Genomic DNA, 18,226 nt, shown 5'->3' on the forward strand with positions numbered 1-18,226 from the left:
ATCTCAAACTAAATGCCAGAAATACTGAACCTGAAGTCCACTTAAGCTTTTGCTTCTTACTTGGCTGTTTAACTTGGAGTTACCTGATTGATGTATGCATGTTATCTTCAAAGCAATTTAATGAATATCATTCATAGGTTAATATTAAGTAAAAGTCTAAATGTCTGTTGCTAATATTGGTCTGCTGTCAGAGATTAAAGATGCATGGTGTGTACTTTCCTAATGGCCTGCATGATAAAATATTAGAGAACCTGTATTTCCTTACATGGTTATCATTGTGCAAAGGGAACAGTAAAGAACAGTTACATGGTCAGATCAGCTTATTATTAGCAAACTGTGGGCCTGAAATGTGAAGAAATTATTCTGAACAGATGTGTAGTTACTAGTACAAACTTGTGCTCTGTGTAGTATACTGTTATATATATTTTGCATCTTTGAAGAACTGTGCTGAAGTATGTAATAATTATGAAGAACCATGACATTTCTCTTTAGGGATTTTAATGGAGAAGGAAAATAATGGTGTCTTTATTGTGTTATTATGTCCATAAGTACTGAATGCACAGAAAGTGGCTGGCAAGACAGTTGGCACAATATAGGAACTTGAATTAGAAGAAGTTAGAAGAACCAACTCACAGCAATGTCGCAAAATCAGGAATCATGTCCGTTGCACAGTTTTCCAAGCTCAGATAGAAGCCTATAGAAACCCTATTTCTCCACTGATACCTGTTTTGGGGTTTTCCTTCTAACATCTGCTATTCCGCAAAAGCTTATGCCAAATCTTAATGCAGTCACGAGTTTTGCATTTTATCTCACTTTTGGATTTGCAAAAATAGCAAGCATAATACTTAATCACATATTTGCTATGCCTCTAATGGCATTGTATTTTGTCTGTGTGGATAATTTCAGTAGCCCTCTTTGGATCACCACTAAGAGTATAGAAAGAGATGACCCAAAGACAAATCAAAGAGTCTTTTTATCAACTACACAGAAGTGTAAATGCTCTGTCAGTCTACTTACAGAGCTTATCCTGAAGTAGATGGAAGTACTTCTCAGCTCTTGAATCCTAACTTCATCTTGGAGTAAGACTTGGGTGTAAAATGTTTCCCTCCTCTCCCTCTTGCTCTCATCATATCTGGTTTCCATGGTAAGAAAACCTGGTGTGCAGGACCAAAGGGAGTCCCAGTCTGTGTGTCTGGAAGAAAAAAACTGTGGATCTGTTTCTCAGTACACCTGTCTACTGTGTAAACCTTTGCTGCATAGTGATTATCCTTATTATTTGTAGATTCTTGCTATTCAGTCTCACTGTATTATCTCAATCCTTTCTTGCTCTTACTTTGTGAACAGAATAGAAATATCTTTTACTTATTTACTTTAAAACGAGGTTACAATTCACTTTTGGAAAAAGTGACCTTTATATTACAGAAACAGCTGAAAGCAGTGGAGACTATTACCTGATACAGTGGTCTGCAGGACCACATCTAGCAGGACTGAATTAGGTGGATTAGTAAGGACTTCTGTCTCTGAAATCTGGTGTGCTAGGATTTGGGTTTGCAGTCTGTAAATGCATAAGGATGCATTCCTGAGAGAAGCAGAGATGCCAGATTTTGTACATTATGGGACACATGCAAGCTACTGTGGCTAGAGTGCAGTTTGCAATATTTTTGTTGTTGTCTGGCTACTATCCAGATATTTGCTCTTACTTTTCAGAAAAGGCAAAGCTTTATCTATGATTCACAGAGGGGTAAAATACTTCACAGTTGTTCTTGAATTTCACCAGGTAAAAGCATATATATTGACCATTACTGAGAATAACTGAAACTATAAATTCACCTGCTAGTTTATGCCATTTTCCTATGTATTTACCTTCCAGTACTGAACCCAGTTTCAAAATCCACCGCTGGGTTTTGAAACAAGGAAACTGCTTGCTATTGTATGTTTCTGGTGTGACAAGGAAACAGGATTTGGGTGCTTTCTCTGTAAAAAAGACTACAACAGAGAAAATATCTGCCCTGAAGCAACTGTTTCTCCTTGTAGTGGAAAGAACCAAGCAAGAGCCCTGAGGGGAGCAGTATCATGTGTGTCTATGCTCCCTGTAATATCCTCATCCAAGCAGGATTACTTTATATCATAACTTTACTGATTAAAAGCTGCTGTTATGAATTTTTTGTATTTTCCTAATTAACACTACAGGTAAAATAATTTAATGTAATTTACATTTTCTTTTTCATATAGCAATCATATTTACATAATAGCAAATTACTTCCACAAGAGGGCTAGTTAAAGCCTTCTAGGAGCTATTTACTGACAGTAGGCTTAGTTGGAGTCAGCATATGTTTATACCTTGAAAGGTCTGACAAGGTGTATGGGAATTTAGTGATTCACTGAGAAAAGTTTCGACTTCTTTGTGTGCAAGAAAAAGTAGAAAATTATCTGTAATATGTAACTCTTCAAAATATGCAAAACAGTCAAGTGTGTTTGCTGTAATGCAAGTACATTATTTATTGAGTCTTACTGATTCTTGTCCTTTAGGGTTGATACTCATGACTCTCTGGTAGTTGTTTTCTCCTACTCTTTTTGACTGACTGATCATTCTGCTTTTAGCCTCACAATACACTTGTGACTTAAAAAATCAGAAGACTTTCTTGTTAGATATTGAAGTTACATTCCATTCACTATGAATCTTTATTTAGAAAATTAATGGAGATTTTTGCTGATATCTACAAGATGTTTTGTAAGTGATTATTGTGCAATGTACACAACAGATATTGGTATCTCACTTAGCAACAGGAAAAAAAAAGTTATTAACAGAAGAATTTTGCTTGAATGGATGAAAAGGTAGAATCAACATGTTCTGCTTCCTTTTAATGTAATCAGCTTTCTATCATTTAAAGATTAATATAATTGATAAAGATGCTACAAATCACACAAAATCCAGTCACAACTGGAGGGAAAAGGCAGAAAAACACACTGGTTTGTTGAACAGCACTGTTCAGAAGTTACATTACTGATTAGGTTACATTAATACTGACCCCTTTGACTTACCCTGCTTTAACCCAAAGTCCCTGTTTTTGCACGTATGGTATGAAAAATAAGGTGGTAAATTGCTGGTAATAATATGGCAAGGCTAGCATCCCGGAAGAGAAACGCTGCCAGAGGAAGTTTACAGGAAAAGCACGGGGAACTACGTCCTCATGGCACTGTAGCCTCTCTGCAAACAGTTATCATAAAGAAACAACTCAGATAAGGAGCCTGAAGTCATTCCAGCTAATTAGCTCGTGAGGCATGTACTGGCAGACTGAGACCTCCACCTGAGATGAACAAGATAAGGCCCATGGCTTATCTTGAGTCGTGGTTGTCAATATTTGTGTCTGGAATATTTGGTGGAAGTTTTTGAATATCTAGACAGCAAATACAATGAAGTGACAGTCTATCTAATCCGTTTATCTAATACTATACAATATTTTTAGGCAGAAAGTGGACAAAACATATACTAACTCTAAAAGCTTTAGTGTCCATTTGTGTCTTTAGAAAGCACTAAATATTGTCTAGCTAGAGGGAGTGTTTTCAGGATGCATTATTGCAGGTTGCAGGAGAGATTGGCGGGGGGGAAAGAATCTGATCTACTGAAATGCTTCTAAATAGCAAGACAATGTAAGTGTCTGGAAGAAGGAAAACAAAATCATTTTCTCGGTCTTGGTCATTTTGCAGAATCACAGAACGGTTGAGGTCAGAAGGGACCTTTAGAGATCATCTAGTCCAACCCCATGCTCAGGCAGGGTCACCTAGAGCAGGTAGCCTGGGAACCTGTCTGGACAGCTATTGAACGGAGGATGGAGACTCCACGACCTCTCTGAGAAACCTGTTCCAGTGCTCAGTCATCCTCACAGGAAAAATGTTTTTCCTTGTGAACTTGGATGGAGCTTCCTGTGTTTCAAGCAGGGCACCACTGAAAAGTGTTTGCCCCATCCACTTTACACCCTCCCTTCAGATATTTAAATGCATTAAGAAGATCCACTCTCTCAGTCTTCTCTTCTCCAAGTTAAGCAGTCCCAACTCTCTCAGCCTTTCCGCATATGAGAGATGCTCTAAGCCCTTAATGATCTTAGTTTTGCTAGGAGCTCCTTGTTCATCCATGCAGGTCTCTTGCCCCCTTTGCTTGATTTCTTGCTCATTGGGATAGACCTCTCTTGAGCTTGGAGGAGGTGATCCTTGAATATCAATCAGCTTTCTTGGACCCTTCTTCCTTCTAGGACCCTATCCCATGGGATTCCAAGAAGGTCCCTGAACAGGCCAAATTCTGCTCTCTTATTTTCCCAAGAAAACTGTGATGATGTCTTTTCAAAAATGGTGTTGGCAAGTTATTACCAACACTCTTATAAGAAATCCTTGAAAGAAAAGGTAAATTGTATTTGTTTTATTTTCAGTACTATTGTTTATCTTAATAATAATAATATTAATAAGGAATGTAACTATTTTGCTCATCCAATTCTGAAGCATAAGAACAAAACCCACCTTAAACAAATAAGGTGTCCATTCAGCCTACTTCAATCCATGTAGTTTTACAGAAGGTATCAAAACCAAGCTGTTTATATCGGTTTAATGTATACATACTGAGAGCATGAAGGTTTTATTTTAGCTAATTCAGTTTCAGCTTTAGACATTAAAAGCCCCATAGTCTCATAGGCAAGACAGTGGGCATCCAACAAATTTGTCTTGAAGAATTATTGAAGAGTCTTGAAGGTATTAACATCTCTTCTCCAGGCTACTCCATGGGACTACCCCATTACAGATAAATATTAAACATAAGCAATTTCCCTGATCTTCAGAGTCTCCATACCGTTGAACCAGAATTGTTTTGGCAATTCCAAGATTTTTTTTTTCTCACTTATGCTGCCAGGGTCTCAACTACGATTGTAGTACCATTCCAAGCCATGAAGAATGAAATTTCTTAGCAAACCTGTGATCCAGTTGAATACCAATTCATCCTGTAAATTTTCTGCTCAGTCTGTTTTACTCCAGGAAGGCTATTCTTTTCTTGTGTCTTACTGCACTAGCTAAAGGCATATTAAAACCTAACTCTTTTTCTCTGTTCAATAAACAAGCACATAAATGGCATGAAACAACTGAACTGAATATCTAGCATTTTTGTACAAGAGAATTTGGTTTTACTACACATTTTATAGTTCTTCTAATCTTAGTGATTTATCTAAATTCCATTCTTGTTTTTTATATTCACTGTCTAAGGTACAGGTCCAAGAGTAACATTGGATTTATTCAGCAAACAGCAGTTCTTTAGATATCCAGCTGAGGCAAGGGCTACGGTCATGCTGACGAGTAATTTTACTACTTTTCTGTTAGGCAGCCCAGCAGAGTGTCTCCAGGACATGCTGCCTGCAGATTACGATTCCTAAGAACATGGCAGAGGTTTGAATTGTGCCCTGAAGTCCAAACAACATAGCATGGGGAGGATCTGATCGATCTAACATACCTCACTTCAGCTAGAGGATAGCATAAAACGTTAATAAGTGTTAGCCATTAAAAATATTAGCTTGAGAAATCAGTTGTGCTGCATTTGAGGGCTAAGTCTATGCCAGAGCTCCAAGAAAGCAGGGTTTAATTCTGTGTACTTCCAAGCTGCTTTGCAAAAGGTCAGCCCTTTGCACTGCCCTCTAAGTCTTTCTGACTGGATCTCTCCCTTGGGAGTTGTAGGTTTATCCTTCTTAGGCTTTCAGACAAGAGTAACATTTCAGGCCCAGTTCTCTCCCGCATCTCTCAGACGTAATATTCCTTCCTGGAGCCTATAGACTTTCAACTGTCACTTTAATACGAGCTTCTGTGGGTTCAGCAGTAGCTGTAGAGTTACTCCTGCCCTTTCTTCCTGTGTTGATTGGAAGTGAAGACTACAAATATCTAGCTGCTTTTAGCTGTGTGTGAGGTCTCGCTTCAGATATACAGTGGGCTGAGTCACCCTTCTGCAGAGTGGAAACCACAGGGTGAGGTGTTGGCAATCTTTGTGCTACTGAACTGGAAGGCAGAGAAATTTCCACATGCTCAGGCAAAAGCAGGCATTGACCTAGTGTGCCCATAATTACTTTCTCTCAGGTAGACACACCAGCTTCCCTGCCAGGGAAGAAATACAGTTCAGTTCTATTATCTTTCTTATGGCATCTCTGTGCTGTTGCGGGAAAGCAGCCAAGTGCATCCCCCTTGCTGTAACGCAGATCTGCCATTGGCCTGCTTACTGGTATTTTCATGCTCACAAGCTGAGGGAGAGTGGGAGGAAAGAAATTGCATCGTTCAGGTAGCAGCAGCATCATATACTACAGAGTGAATTTCCTCAAAAAAGCCAGAAGACAGAGAGATGATTGTCTAGAAAGACTAAAAATCCCCCATAAATCAAGTGGGGGGAAAAAAGGCTATTATTTTTATAAGTTAAAGAGACTGTAATTATCACAGTAAAATGAAGTATTCTGTTGGGTAAGGAGGTGCTTTTCCTAGTATATTTCTTCTTTCATAACTGATTTATTATTTTTGTGATGCTATTGTTTGAAAGTCCAGGAATATTAAATTGCACAGATAGTTATAACTGTAATATGTGAATAAGGGAATGCACTGAGATAAAAGTGAAATTTAAAGACACACAACAAGCTGTAACACATGAAAGAAAAAAAAATTTTCTTGGGAGACAGGCCACAGAAATAAGTATGTATTTAGCTGCCATTCTTTTGTATTTTATTCAAGCAGAGTAAAACTAAAATTATCTCACATGCCTATAGACTACCCTGGCATAAAGCACAGAAGTGTAGAAGAGATTATTTTACATGTGCAGTTTCATTTGCTTCCTTTCTAAGATATGAAAATAGTTCATTTTAGTTGCTAAGAAATCATTTAGTAAAAGAAATGCTTTAAAAATAGAAGACATTTTCACTTTGATATTTTTCAGATGCTTCATTATGTAAATGACCAGTGGCAAATCCAGCTGCTTAGAGTGACCTTGTAATAACCATTACAAGAGCTGATTAAAAATATCATTTGGGGAGAAAAGCTCTACATGAATTTTCAGCTTAGAGCTTTCCATGCTGGAACAACAGTATCAATATTGGTGGGGAGGATGTGTTACTAAACAAGATTATTATTTTATGGCAGAACTACAACCCACAGTTTGTCTTTTATAAGTAAGTGAGTCTTGCTCTACAACCTAGAACAGTGGTAAAATGAGTAAGAAAAAGATAAGTCATTTCTAATTAACAGTCTAATTTGCTTAGTGTCACATGCAGGAACAAGACTTGCAAGATCAGAGACAATTTAAAGAAACTGAAATAAATAGATGGTGGAAATTCATAAGTGTGCAATAGCCTTCCCAAGTTGGTGCTCAGTGCAAAAGACAGCAGTGATGATCACTTTAAAGAGAAATATCTGAAAGCACCGCTGCTGCTGTTTTGCTCCTGCCACCAATTTGCTTTTTATAAAATACCCTGATGATTAGATTATTTGCCCAGGGTGCAAGAGGTCTGTGTTCTCAGTTTTGAAACCCATACCTTCCACTTCCCTGGACAGTGCAGTAACCAGCAGGGTATTTGCTTCACTCCCCCTGTTTAAGCTGTCTCACTGTGCACCAAGGAGTGTAAGACAGGCTCCCATGAGCGTATGACACTAGCCTGGAAACTGAAGTAACCCAAAGAGCCTGCATCCATCCAAGAATCTCTTTCATAGATGGATTAAGGTTCTTCACGTTATTTCAGTTCTTACCTCAGGAGATTTGGTATGAAGTGGATAAGCATGAGAAAATGCTAAATATACCCATCCTCCTTTTTTCATCTGTAATTTTTAAGAGAACTAGATGCCTGTTCTTATCTGGTGACTGTGGACCTAGAATGGTTGTGTTCATCTTTTTCAAAGCTTTGGAAAGTGGTCAGTGTTCAGACTCAGGTTAAGCATTTTTTTAACCTAGCTCTCCTGTCTAGCATGTAGATATTTTTTACAACTCTTCTAAAGTGTCTTAATTCCTTTCGTGTACTCACTGTATAGGGAAACTGGTTTTGGACAAACGACTTACTGCCCTGGAAGTTCTATGCACTGGGGAATTGTGTCATTGTGCCTACCTTCCTTGGATCTGTCCCAAACTTGTTTTTCTCAGTTTCAAGGAACTGCTGTCTTCTTCTTGCAAACCCAACTGGTTATTCTGCTAGCAGACATGTAGGTATAGCCAGAGCTCCTACATGCTGCAAAATTTTCTGCCTGATAATTTTCAGCTAATTTGGCCATAGTCCTATTTTTCAATAACTACAGTTAAAACTGAGTCAGACAAGGGGATACGGAGAAGGCTTTATTATTTCTAACTTCCCTGTGAAATCAAATGTGATCCTTCTGTATAGCTCTAATATTGCAATATCTCAAACTGAAACACTCATTTGTATTTTGCTAAGCTCTACTTTTGTGAACATTGCCTGTCTGTGCTGTGTGAATGCACAGCAGGGAATGTGCTCCCACTGAACTGGATGATTAAAAACAAGACTGCAGTGCAAAATGTTCAGCTGGAAAATACAGCAGAACATCTACAGTGCTATTCAGCTACTAAGTATTGGTTCCCTATGGTGCAGTTTGTGGGAATTCATGAGCTCCTGCAAGGTTTCTGTAAAGCAAAACAGATGCCTCTTTTGTTCAAGAATGCTCAGTTGTTGTATGACCTGCCCTTAAGATGGTTGAAAGAGAGGAAAAATGCAGCTGAGTTTTATGAAGTTGTTAAAGCAACTATTTCATAACTTACTAAACACAATTTTTTTAAATTGTATCTTTTCATGTTCAGTCAAATATTATGATACCTTCTGTTTGAAACATAATTCTATAGAGTGAATATACCTGCCATATGTATGTACTCTGATTCAACTGCTTCCTTTCAACCTATTCTTTAGTCACATTAATTATAAAGGTGACACTGGTTATTAGTAGAATTATCTCCTTAGATTGAATGCGGACTTTTGGTTAAATGATGAACATATAACGTTCCCCTAAATTTCTTGACATTTGGAGCAAATAACTGTTGTTCAATTTTTGTCAAGAAAATCTCTGCTGTCATATTCAGCCATTGACCTCATATTAAAAGCCTGCTCTGTAATATTACTGTATGTCCATTGTAAAGAAAGATCTGGCTTTCATACTCACCCTGCAATTTTTTGTAAAAGCATACCGTTATCCATACAACAAACAGTTCTGACGTACTGACTGATATATAATCACCTCCCACTTCTCTCTGCCCCTACTTTGTTCCATTAAAAAAAAAAGCCAAGAAATATTTTAATGAAATTATGTATGGTGTATTTCTGTTCTGTAATCTATTTCAAACAATCCAGTACACTCATTCTATGTGCAGAAACTTCTTTTCTGAGATATTTTACATACTGATCCTAAAACTATAAATATAAATCTCACATTAAGATAGGTACTTATTATTTACCTGATTGTTTTTCCTATCATTAATTTTCACAAACTCTGAAATTGCCAAATTCTTTCAGAGAACACTTTTTATTCTTTTGTTTTTCACACCATTAGGAGGATCTCTCTGCTAAGAATCCATCTCATTTTAAGGGGAAAAGGCAATTCCCAAACATTTCATATCACAGGGAAAATGAGAATTTAACACGTATCCATACTATGCCTTCCTCCTCGCACATACTGGGCTAGCTCAGATCCTAGCGTCTGACAGAAACTTTGCTCTTGTCTTGTGCATGATGTCTTGATCATGTCTTGAAATGGCATAGCTTCTGTGCACTTTCCATCCAGTTTTCTGTTTGAAAGGACATTTCAAGGTAGATGATAAGTACAATGTACAGTGGGTTGAGCTAGCAAATGCTAGCTTTGTTTCATGTATGAGGTGTTGCTCTTAATTGAAAGATAATTCTGTAAAGCTTGTCCTCTCTAATCTGGTTTTACTTTCCCCTCTGCTCTCCTCAGGATATTTGTATATGCAAATAGGACTTTACGAAGAGAGTGTTTAAATCATTTGGAGTTATAATTTGACTGTTCCCATTGAGAGTGCAACACTGGGTTCAGGCAAACCATTGGACCGTGTCTGTGTTAGGAGGCCATCAGGTCTTCTTTTTCTGTTTGCATTTTGCTAGCTGTTTTCAATGTCAAGTTAGCTGTGCTACTACTAATCACATTAAGCCCAGGCAGCCTTCTGAGGATGCTAAAACACGCCAGTGTTACGGCTGATGGCTACGTCATCATTTGATCCCCAGCTGGATGATACCTTGTGTGGACTTTGCCTCCTCATACCGGAGCGCCCTGCAGCCCTTGCCTTGGTTTTCTGGAGGGCGTTCCACCGACCCAAGGTGCTGCCCCAGTTGAGGAGGAATGAGGGGGTGAGGGCTGTGTAAAGCACATGTGGTGTTTATGTGCATGTGTATATATGTACACGTATACATGCTTTATGACCTTTCTACAGTTCTCCTTTGCAGTAGGAGTCTCTCTTCCCAATTCTTTCTAGGATGGTCATATAAAAAGTACAGATAAGCAGCTATACATGGAGGCATGTTGAAGAGCAGGTACTCAGTATAAATTACTTTGCCTCTTTTCTTAAGAACTCCAAATTATTTCAGGGTGTTCCCATAAGTCAGATAAATCACTTCCTTAAATTATTCTCATATTTCCTTTTCGCTTTCCCATATCACTGTCCCCCTGATCACATACAGATGTGTATGTGTGAATACAGGGAAGAATTTATAGTGAATCCATAAGTTTATGCATAAATTTTGCATAAAGATAAACTTTGACCCTCAGTACTTAGGTTTAGTAGTAGCTTTATATTTACCTGAAACTGTTGATTGTCAGTGCAAGTAAGGTTAAAAGTATTTTTATGCTTCACAGATTCTTTTGATAAAATCAGTGATTACTTTAAAAAGGTTAGTTCTCCTCTCACTACTGGGTGTCTTTCTATCCCCGGGGTGGCTGATGAAATCTCTACAAAAGTATCTATAGGAGAATACATTATTCAAACTTACAGCTTTCCAGCTGCATTATACATGTTTGCACATCCATTGGAAAATTTTTGAGATCCATTGGACAGGACAGTATTAAAGTCAATCTGAAAGAACACAAAACATATATTAAAAATATACCACAAAAATAGCATATATATGCACAGGAAGAGCGCATCAGAACACTGGGAGTCATTAGAAATTGAAGTAAACACAATTTTCCATTAAAAAAACTCTGAAAAGGGATAGATATTAGATGAACCCATCTCATTCCCGTAGTCTATGATGACAAAAATTGTGGAAAATGCAGAAAGCCAACTTATTACAGACTTTCAGAAAAATACATTTTTCAGGAGGGTTGCCTGACTTTATGGGAAGTCTAAAGGAATGCAACAACAGCATGTTTTTTTTGGCCTTAGAGCAGAATTATTATACTTTTACAGTATTTCAAATCCTTGGCATAAAATTTACCCAGATTTACAAGAATTTCATAACAGATGTCAGCTGCAAATCATGCTGGCACAGTTATTTATGTGTTATTGTCCTAAAATAAGGTGCTTATATTGTCCACACAAAGGTTTAAGATAACTTTTTAGGGTATTGGCAGTAGACTGAAATATGCCTGTAATTTTGAATGGCAGCTGTGTTTTATGCTAGCCACGATATTTCTTGCAGAATGCTTTGCAATCTATAGGGAAACAAGATATTTTTACATTTTATGTCAATACACTAATTCATCCTCAGAGTGATATGTCTCAGAGAAATGAGAAAGAAGAACACATGAGGTAAAGGCGTATATGTTCCTTCACTGGGCATGTTAAGAACTGGCAGGTGCCTATTCATCATTTAGGGTCACGACTGCACCTTTCTTCTTGCTAGAGAATGCCTGGCATGGACGTTTTCCCCAAGAGTCATCTATTAGTTCAGCTGACAGAATGCTCTCCAAAAATCTGAGTGGTTTAAGATTAATTCCTTACATATAAGGCCTTTTTTAGAATGGCAGTGCTCTTGCTCCCTTCTCTTATATCCATTCCCCTGTGTTTGGCACTGGGGCTAGATGGTGTGGGTAACAGGTAGCAGGCATGGCTGTGTGTCTCACTCTTTTACCTCGCTTCTCTCTTCCCCAAGGCTTCCTTTGTTGCTATAACTTCTGCTTAGCTTGCCAGTGACAGAGCTGAAGGGGGAGAGTCAGAGGAGGAAACTAGTCACCTCCTATTGAAATAGCCTCAAATTCTGACGGGTGGGCATTAGGTTCACGTAATGGATTTCTCTATGCTAACAATGTGGCAAGTCATCTGAAAGAAGAGACACCTGGATTCTACTTCGTGCTTCGATAAATATTTTAATATTTTATATTAAGTATTTATTGGAGCAGGAATTTGAGCCTTCTCATTGTTTACTTGTCTGAATATTTTGTTCAGATGCAGTTAGGGGGAGGGGGAGAGATTAGGAAATAAAAAGAATAAGCAACAGTTTATGGCTTTTCCCATTGGAATGGGATTTTGGCATTTCCCATTTTCTTGTTTTTTAATGTTAGCTCTTTAGCAATTTGCATGTCTACCCTCATCAAAAGATAAACTGACTCAAATTCACAACTCAACTGCATGCCAATTATATAATTTTAAATCTTTCAGAAATTGGCCCTCTTGGTAATATTTCTTAATTAAATCATGGCAACATAAACATTCTGACTTCACAAGAAATACAAGCACTATCTGGCATCTGCCATCATCAGAGTCAATGTTTGTTTTTATAAATTTAGTATGATAATGTTTTGCATGTGTTTATATTCCATTTCATATGACTATGAACTTAGTCAAAATTACACCGAAGTTGCTATCCAAACTTCTGTCAGAGTGGTTGTACCTCTACTGTGTGTGCTGTGTGTATTTGGAGGGAGTAGGGCAAGGAGAAGGAATTATCTGATCAACGTGGAGCAAAGTGGTAGTAACTGCCAGTGCATCTTGGGGTGACTCAGATAACCTGGAGACAATTGATTTAGCTCTGCTTTTTACTTTGGTCCAGAGAAGGAGTCCTTTTTGCTTGTTCTCTATCTGTTTCTAGTGCCAGAATGCATGTTATGACACAAAAGAACATTTATTTTCCCAGACTGGCAGACTAACCTCCTTTTGGATATGATGGAAGTTAGCCAAACCCTTTCTCCTTGTGTAAGCTTGACAAGATGTTGCCCACTTGCACTGGAAGATGGAAGGAAGGAGACTCCCATGCCACTGGTACATCCATGCAAGTCACAAACATCTGTTTTTTTTCTCTTAGTGTACAAACTCATTTGCAGACTCCTGATGTCTCTTCAAAAGAGCCAAATTGCCCATTAGTGCAGTATCATAAAAGCTTGCAAAACAAATATTAAGTAGAAAAAGGTCATGTTTATTCTGAGATATATTTATTTTGAAAAGTGCAACAATTTGCACAAGTGGTTCACTATATTAATACCAAATCTAAATCCTGTCTCCTGGGGCATTACTAGGGCCATACTAGGGCCATACCAGGACCATAACAAGCGCATCTCTCCGTAGACCAGGTTTTTCAAGACAGTGGTAAGAATGCCTACTGATTTCTATATTAATACAAGGAAAGTGAGGAGCAGAGAAGAGAAAAGAGGCAGAATAATTTGATTTTGTCAATATTTATATACGATTGCTGCTAACAGCTTCTTAAAACTTTTCAAAAATTTACTTTCCAGTTCACCCCGATAATAAGTGAGCTATTCTTTAAATCTTATGCTTCCTCAGACAGGTCCCATTTCCATAATGAAGAGCAAATGCAATATCCAAAATGGCGAGAGAAATATCAGCAGATTGTCATGCTATTGGAAGTGTGTGAAAGAACTTCAGCTCATACCCAGGCCTGCTCAGATTATAATACTCCAGGAGTATTTGCTCTGTGCAAATCTCCTGGCTTGAATGGGTTTAGTTTCTGTTTCTTAAAATGGGAGAGATACTCTTATTATTTTTACTATGCATTATAGCTAATCAGGGATCATTTTCTGTTTTAGTATTAATAATGAATAGTAATGATAAAAATTATTATTCAAAACTCACACTTACTTTAGTGACAGTTCTGCATGACTAACAACGGAAGATAACCAATAACAATTCTTTCAGCTTATTAACAGTAGGTACACTTTTAAGGTGCATATCTAAAAAAAAAAAAAAATGATTAGAGACTCACCTGATGGAATAAAGTACATTTCCATTTTTGAAAATTCGCAGCAACTTATTGTCTGTTGTAACTTCATGAAAGTTGGCACCTTTCTCATTAGCAAAGAACAAATCAGGTTTCCAAATTGAATCCAACATGGATGGATCTAAATCTAAAGAGTCATCTGGATATTCACTGTACGCAAGGCGTGGATCATTCCAATTCTGACGGAGAAAGATGTTCACTCGGTAATCCTGAATGAAAGAGAAAACAAGCAAAGCTTTATCAAGCATAGGGATTTAGCTTTTATTTCATTTCTTAGCCATGTAATCCCCTGTCCATCTGTGGATGACAAAAGATTTACTTTGCTGAATGCCAGCATGATACCTATTTGTATTAGTGGAGACACAATGGATAAGAGTAAAGATGCATTTCAGGGCAATTGAAAAAATCATAAGGTAAGGAAATCCAGGCTCGATGTACAGTCCCTGTAATGCCATATAACTCTACTCCTACAGTAGCTCTTTCTTGAGATAGAAATGACTGAAGCGTAGAACGAGTTTTATGGTATTACTTTTTTCTGCTCAACTCCTCGCAAAGGCATTCCCACTTCCCTCTCTTAGGCAGTGAGAGCCTGTCCCACTGAAAGGAGACCCCAAATCTCTTCTTTCTCCAATCCTTGTATGATTTTAGACACACCACTTAGTTTTCCTGTGCCTCAATTCACAATTGCAAAATTGAATAAGTAGTACTTTGCTATGCAGCTGTATGAGGAAACAAAAACTGTTCAAATATCATGGAGATCATGGGTAAGTTAGCTTACATACAAGTGGGATCACCTTAATTTCCACAGACAGTCCTGTCTTAATGAAAGGTGTTTTTATAGAAAAGATGAGTGGAGTGATTCAAACTTCTGGAAGTCATCCCTATCAGAGGCAATGTTGTAACACTTGTGGCTGGACACAGTACTGACACTTTACCACTCTAGAAGATGAAAATATTTGTTTTTAAGTAAAAGTGAAGGTTAGCATCTCATTAAATGGTATCAAGAACTGAGAGACTTGAGACCCTAGGCATAAGGCCATAGGGCTGATGCTTTAGTTGGTCGTAGTATGATTTTCTTCTTTATTTGCACTACTGCACTGATGACAGATGATAAAAATAAAATAGAAACAAAGACCATGTTGATACGTGCAAAGGGGGAAATGGAGCAGGGTATCAGAGCTTACGTGACACTGCTGAATGTCATTTAAGTAAATAACATCACTAGTTTAATGCTAAAAAGGTAATGAGTATTAACTTCAGAAAGGGAACTTTTTGAGGCAGAATGGGAAATGAAGAAGTATTGAGTGCTGAGCAATAGAATTTTGGCAGTAACTATGGGTAACAGTTATTAGTAGTTAGAGTAACTAGTTGAATCCCCGCTGCTGTAGAAACTATGGGTACCACTGAAATTCCAGTACAGGTATCAATATTTTACAGGTATTTCATCTGATGAAGCTTGCAACAAGTAGCCATACAGTTATGAGAATAATGCAAACAGGGTGTAATAAAGGACAGTAGGAACCTCAGTATGCAATGTTTGCTCGTGAGAAGTAATTCTCTATATCTTGAGCATCCTGCTGTTGGGGTCAATTTAATTATTCAGCTTGCATAAGGGTAGACAAATGTGCTGAAAACATGTTTATTAAGCATTTGTGGCTTGATAATCAGAAAATACTGTATATCTTATAGAGGAAGTTCCAGTAGAGGATTTTATATTCATACCTATTCTTATAAATTTTAGAAATAAAGCTGGTAAGTGAAAAACTAAATCCAAAGGATGAAATTCATTCAGATTGTTGTTTTGAGCATACATTGAAAAGGCTCTGTGACCAAATGGAACATTATCACATTAAATGCAGCATGGAAGAAGCATAGGATTTGTTAATCTTCATCCACTCAAATGCTAGTTGAGGCCAGCAGATAAGGAAAGGAAGGAAGGAACCGAAAGAATTTCCCTCCTTAACACGGCTAGTGACAGCCTCAAGAGCCATGAAAAATCCCTGATAGAAACTGTGGGTACTGCTTTTTCTTCATAAGCATCATGGCAGGGTGAAACCAGAGACATGGCTTTTTACTGTACAGGCGTAGAAACAAGTTTCTGTGTTCTCTGAGCTAAACCAAAACTCCTAAGACAAGATTGTGCCTCAGTGTTCATAAAACCCAGCAGCCGGTGTCTTGCATGCAGTAAGAGGACTTAAAAAAACAAACAAACAAACAAAAAAAACCCCTTATTTCTTTTCATTGTCTACTCAACACCATGGAGTGCCAGTTTCCCTTTCACATTCCTGTATAAAGTCAAAAGTCCAGGAAGAAACAGGATATGAGAGTAACGATGACTCCACTACCCACCCAAACATGTGGAGCTGGTACACATTAGCTCTAAACTGGGCGCACTGTTAGAAGGACTTTATCTATACTTCAGCCAAACCCAAAGTTTATCTCATAATTTATTTCATCTGAAGTGTTTGTTTATCTCTTTTTTTCTCTGTATATGATGAAATAATGGATGAGATTACTTTTGGAGTAAGAGAGAACAGATGAGACGTACATAGCAGAGGGTTGCAATGAAAATGGCAAACATAGGAGGAGAAATGGAGGGATCTCTTCCAGGTTACATTAAGCTATTTTGTATGTCAGTTTGCCACAAAAGTCCTGAATTGAGTCAAATTTTATTGGTTTAAATGACTTCCAGCCTTTAGGATGAAAAAAATCCCCTAGTTAATTTGTACTGAAGCAATTTTTCATTGTTCTCTACCCTGAAAAGACTGACTTAAATTGGCTCTCGTTATTCATTGTGAAAAATCATAATCTGTCAAAAAGAAAGAGATATATTTGGCTACTATTGTATGAAGGACAAGTGTTCATTGTCTCAGCTCATGATGATACGGTGTGAGCATAAAGTTTAACTGCTTTAACTAAGTAGGATTGTTTTGTGCAAACACAGAGAACAGAATTTAACTGCTAGCACTGATTTGTTTTTCTGTAAGAGGATTACTGTTCTTGCGTGCTACTTGCTTGCCCAGAGGGGTGACTCCTAACTCAAATAACTCCGTGCTGGGGAGGATCCTTGAGGGGAAAGAGAAATCATCATTTAAGCAGTGGTGACTTCCACAGCCACTTCTGTAACCTCGAGGCTGCCATTGTCTATACAGCTGCTGTGCCCTGGTTCTGCAGAATGAGAATGATCTATGGGTCTGCACTTGGTCCAGCTATCTTTTCCCTTAGCTAGAGGATAAACTTTCATAAGAGGGTCAGGATGCTGTTCATCTGTTTCACAGGACTCAATAAAAGTAAAAACTGGGAGATCAGGAGCTACTCTTTGCTCTTCAGGTTGAGGCTGAGACCATCATGGAGCTCTTTACTAATGTTTTTATTAGCAATTTCCAAGACACAATGAAATCTAAAATATTTACGAACTTCTTCATGGTATTGATACAGCTTGAGCTATATTCCCATAGTATGCTATACAAAATATAGTTGGACTGCCTTACTGAAACCTGGGTACAAATCCTTAAAATATTATGTGTCTAAGTCTCACTGAAATAGGCTTCTGGGTTATGACTTTTGTAACTCAGAAAGAATTCGCCAGTACAGACAATGTACTGTTATCTCTCTCTATCACTCCTCGAAAAAGCACTGGGTGGCACCAGTTATATCACTTTCTCTTGATTCTTATTTCATCTCTTATGCTTGTTCCTATTTTGACTCTTACATCTTGGCATAGTAGACAGCTTTTCAAGACTATATTGTGTCATTTGCTTTCAGAAAGAATATGACAGAAAACTTATCACTAACCTTGTGTTAACAGTTAATGTAATAATATGCTTTTTAAACAGACATTTTACTCCTCTTGAGAATTTTCATTATAATTAAAATTATCATCCAAGAAGTTCAGCATGAGGGGTATTTTTCCTAGCTTGGTGAGTGCCTCGCATACAGATATTAATATAGCAGATCTTTTTTAATGAGTTCCTTTTACTTTTCTCTCTGTCTTGCATCCCAGATTAGTTGATACTATTCAAACAACTTGCACCTCTGCCATC

At 37.8% G+C, this 18,226-nt stretch overlaps 1 protein-coding gene and 1 long non-coding RNA gene across 2 annotated transcripts in view; one reads left to right on the forward strand and one right to left on the reverse strand.

Moving 5' to 3' along the window:
• Positions 1-18,226, forward strand: part of LOC135328239 (uncharacterized) — a 92,395-nt gene that overhangs the window by 58,122 nt on the left and 16,047 nt on the right. The gene's annotated exons all lie outside the window — the stretch shown is intronic.
• GLRA3 (glycine receptor alpha 3) overlaps positions 1-18,226 on the reverse strand; it is a 103,053-nt gene that overhangs the window by 31,874 nt on the left and 52,953 nt on the right. Inside the window, exons 4-5 of the mRNA XM_026105157.2 lie at positions 14,169-14,392; positions 11,001-11,083 (exon numbers count right to left, since the gene is read on the reverse strand). Of these exons, the coding sequence (XP_025960942.1) occupies positions 11,001-11,083; positions 14,169-14,392 (307 nt within the window). The remainder of the gene's footprint in view (positions 1-11,000; positions 11,084-14,168; positions 14,393-18,226) is intronic.

This window comes from Dromaius novaehollandiae, chromosome 4 (genome assembly GCF_036370855.1).
Source record: "Dromaius novaehollandiae isolate bDroNov1 chromosome 4, bDroNov1.hap1, whole genome shotgun sequence".
Classification (NCBI taxonomy): Eukaryota; Metazoa; Chordata; class Aves; order Casuariiformes; family Dromaiidae; genus Dromaius; species Dromaius novaehollandiae.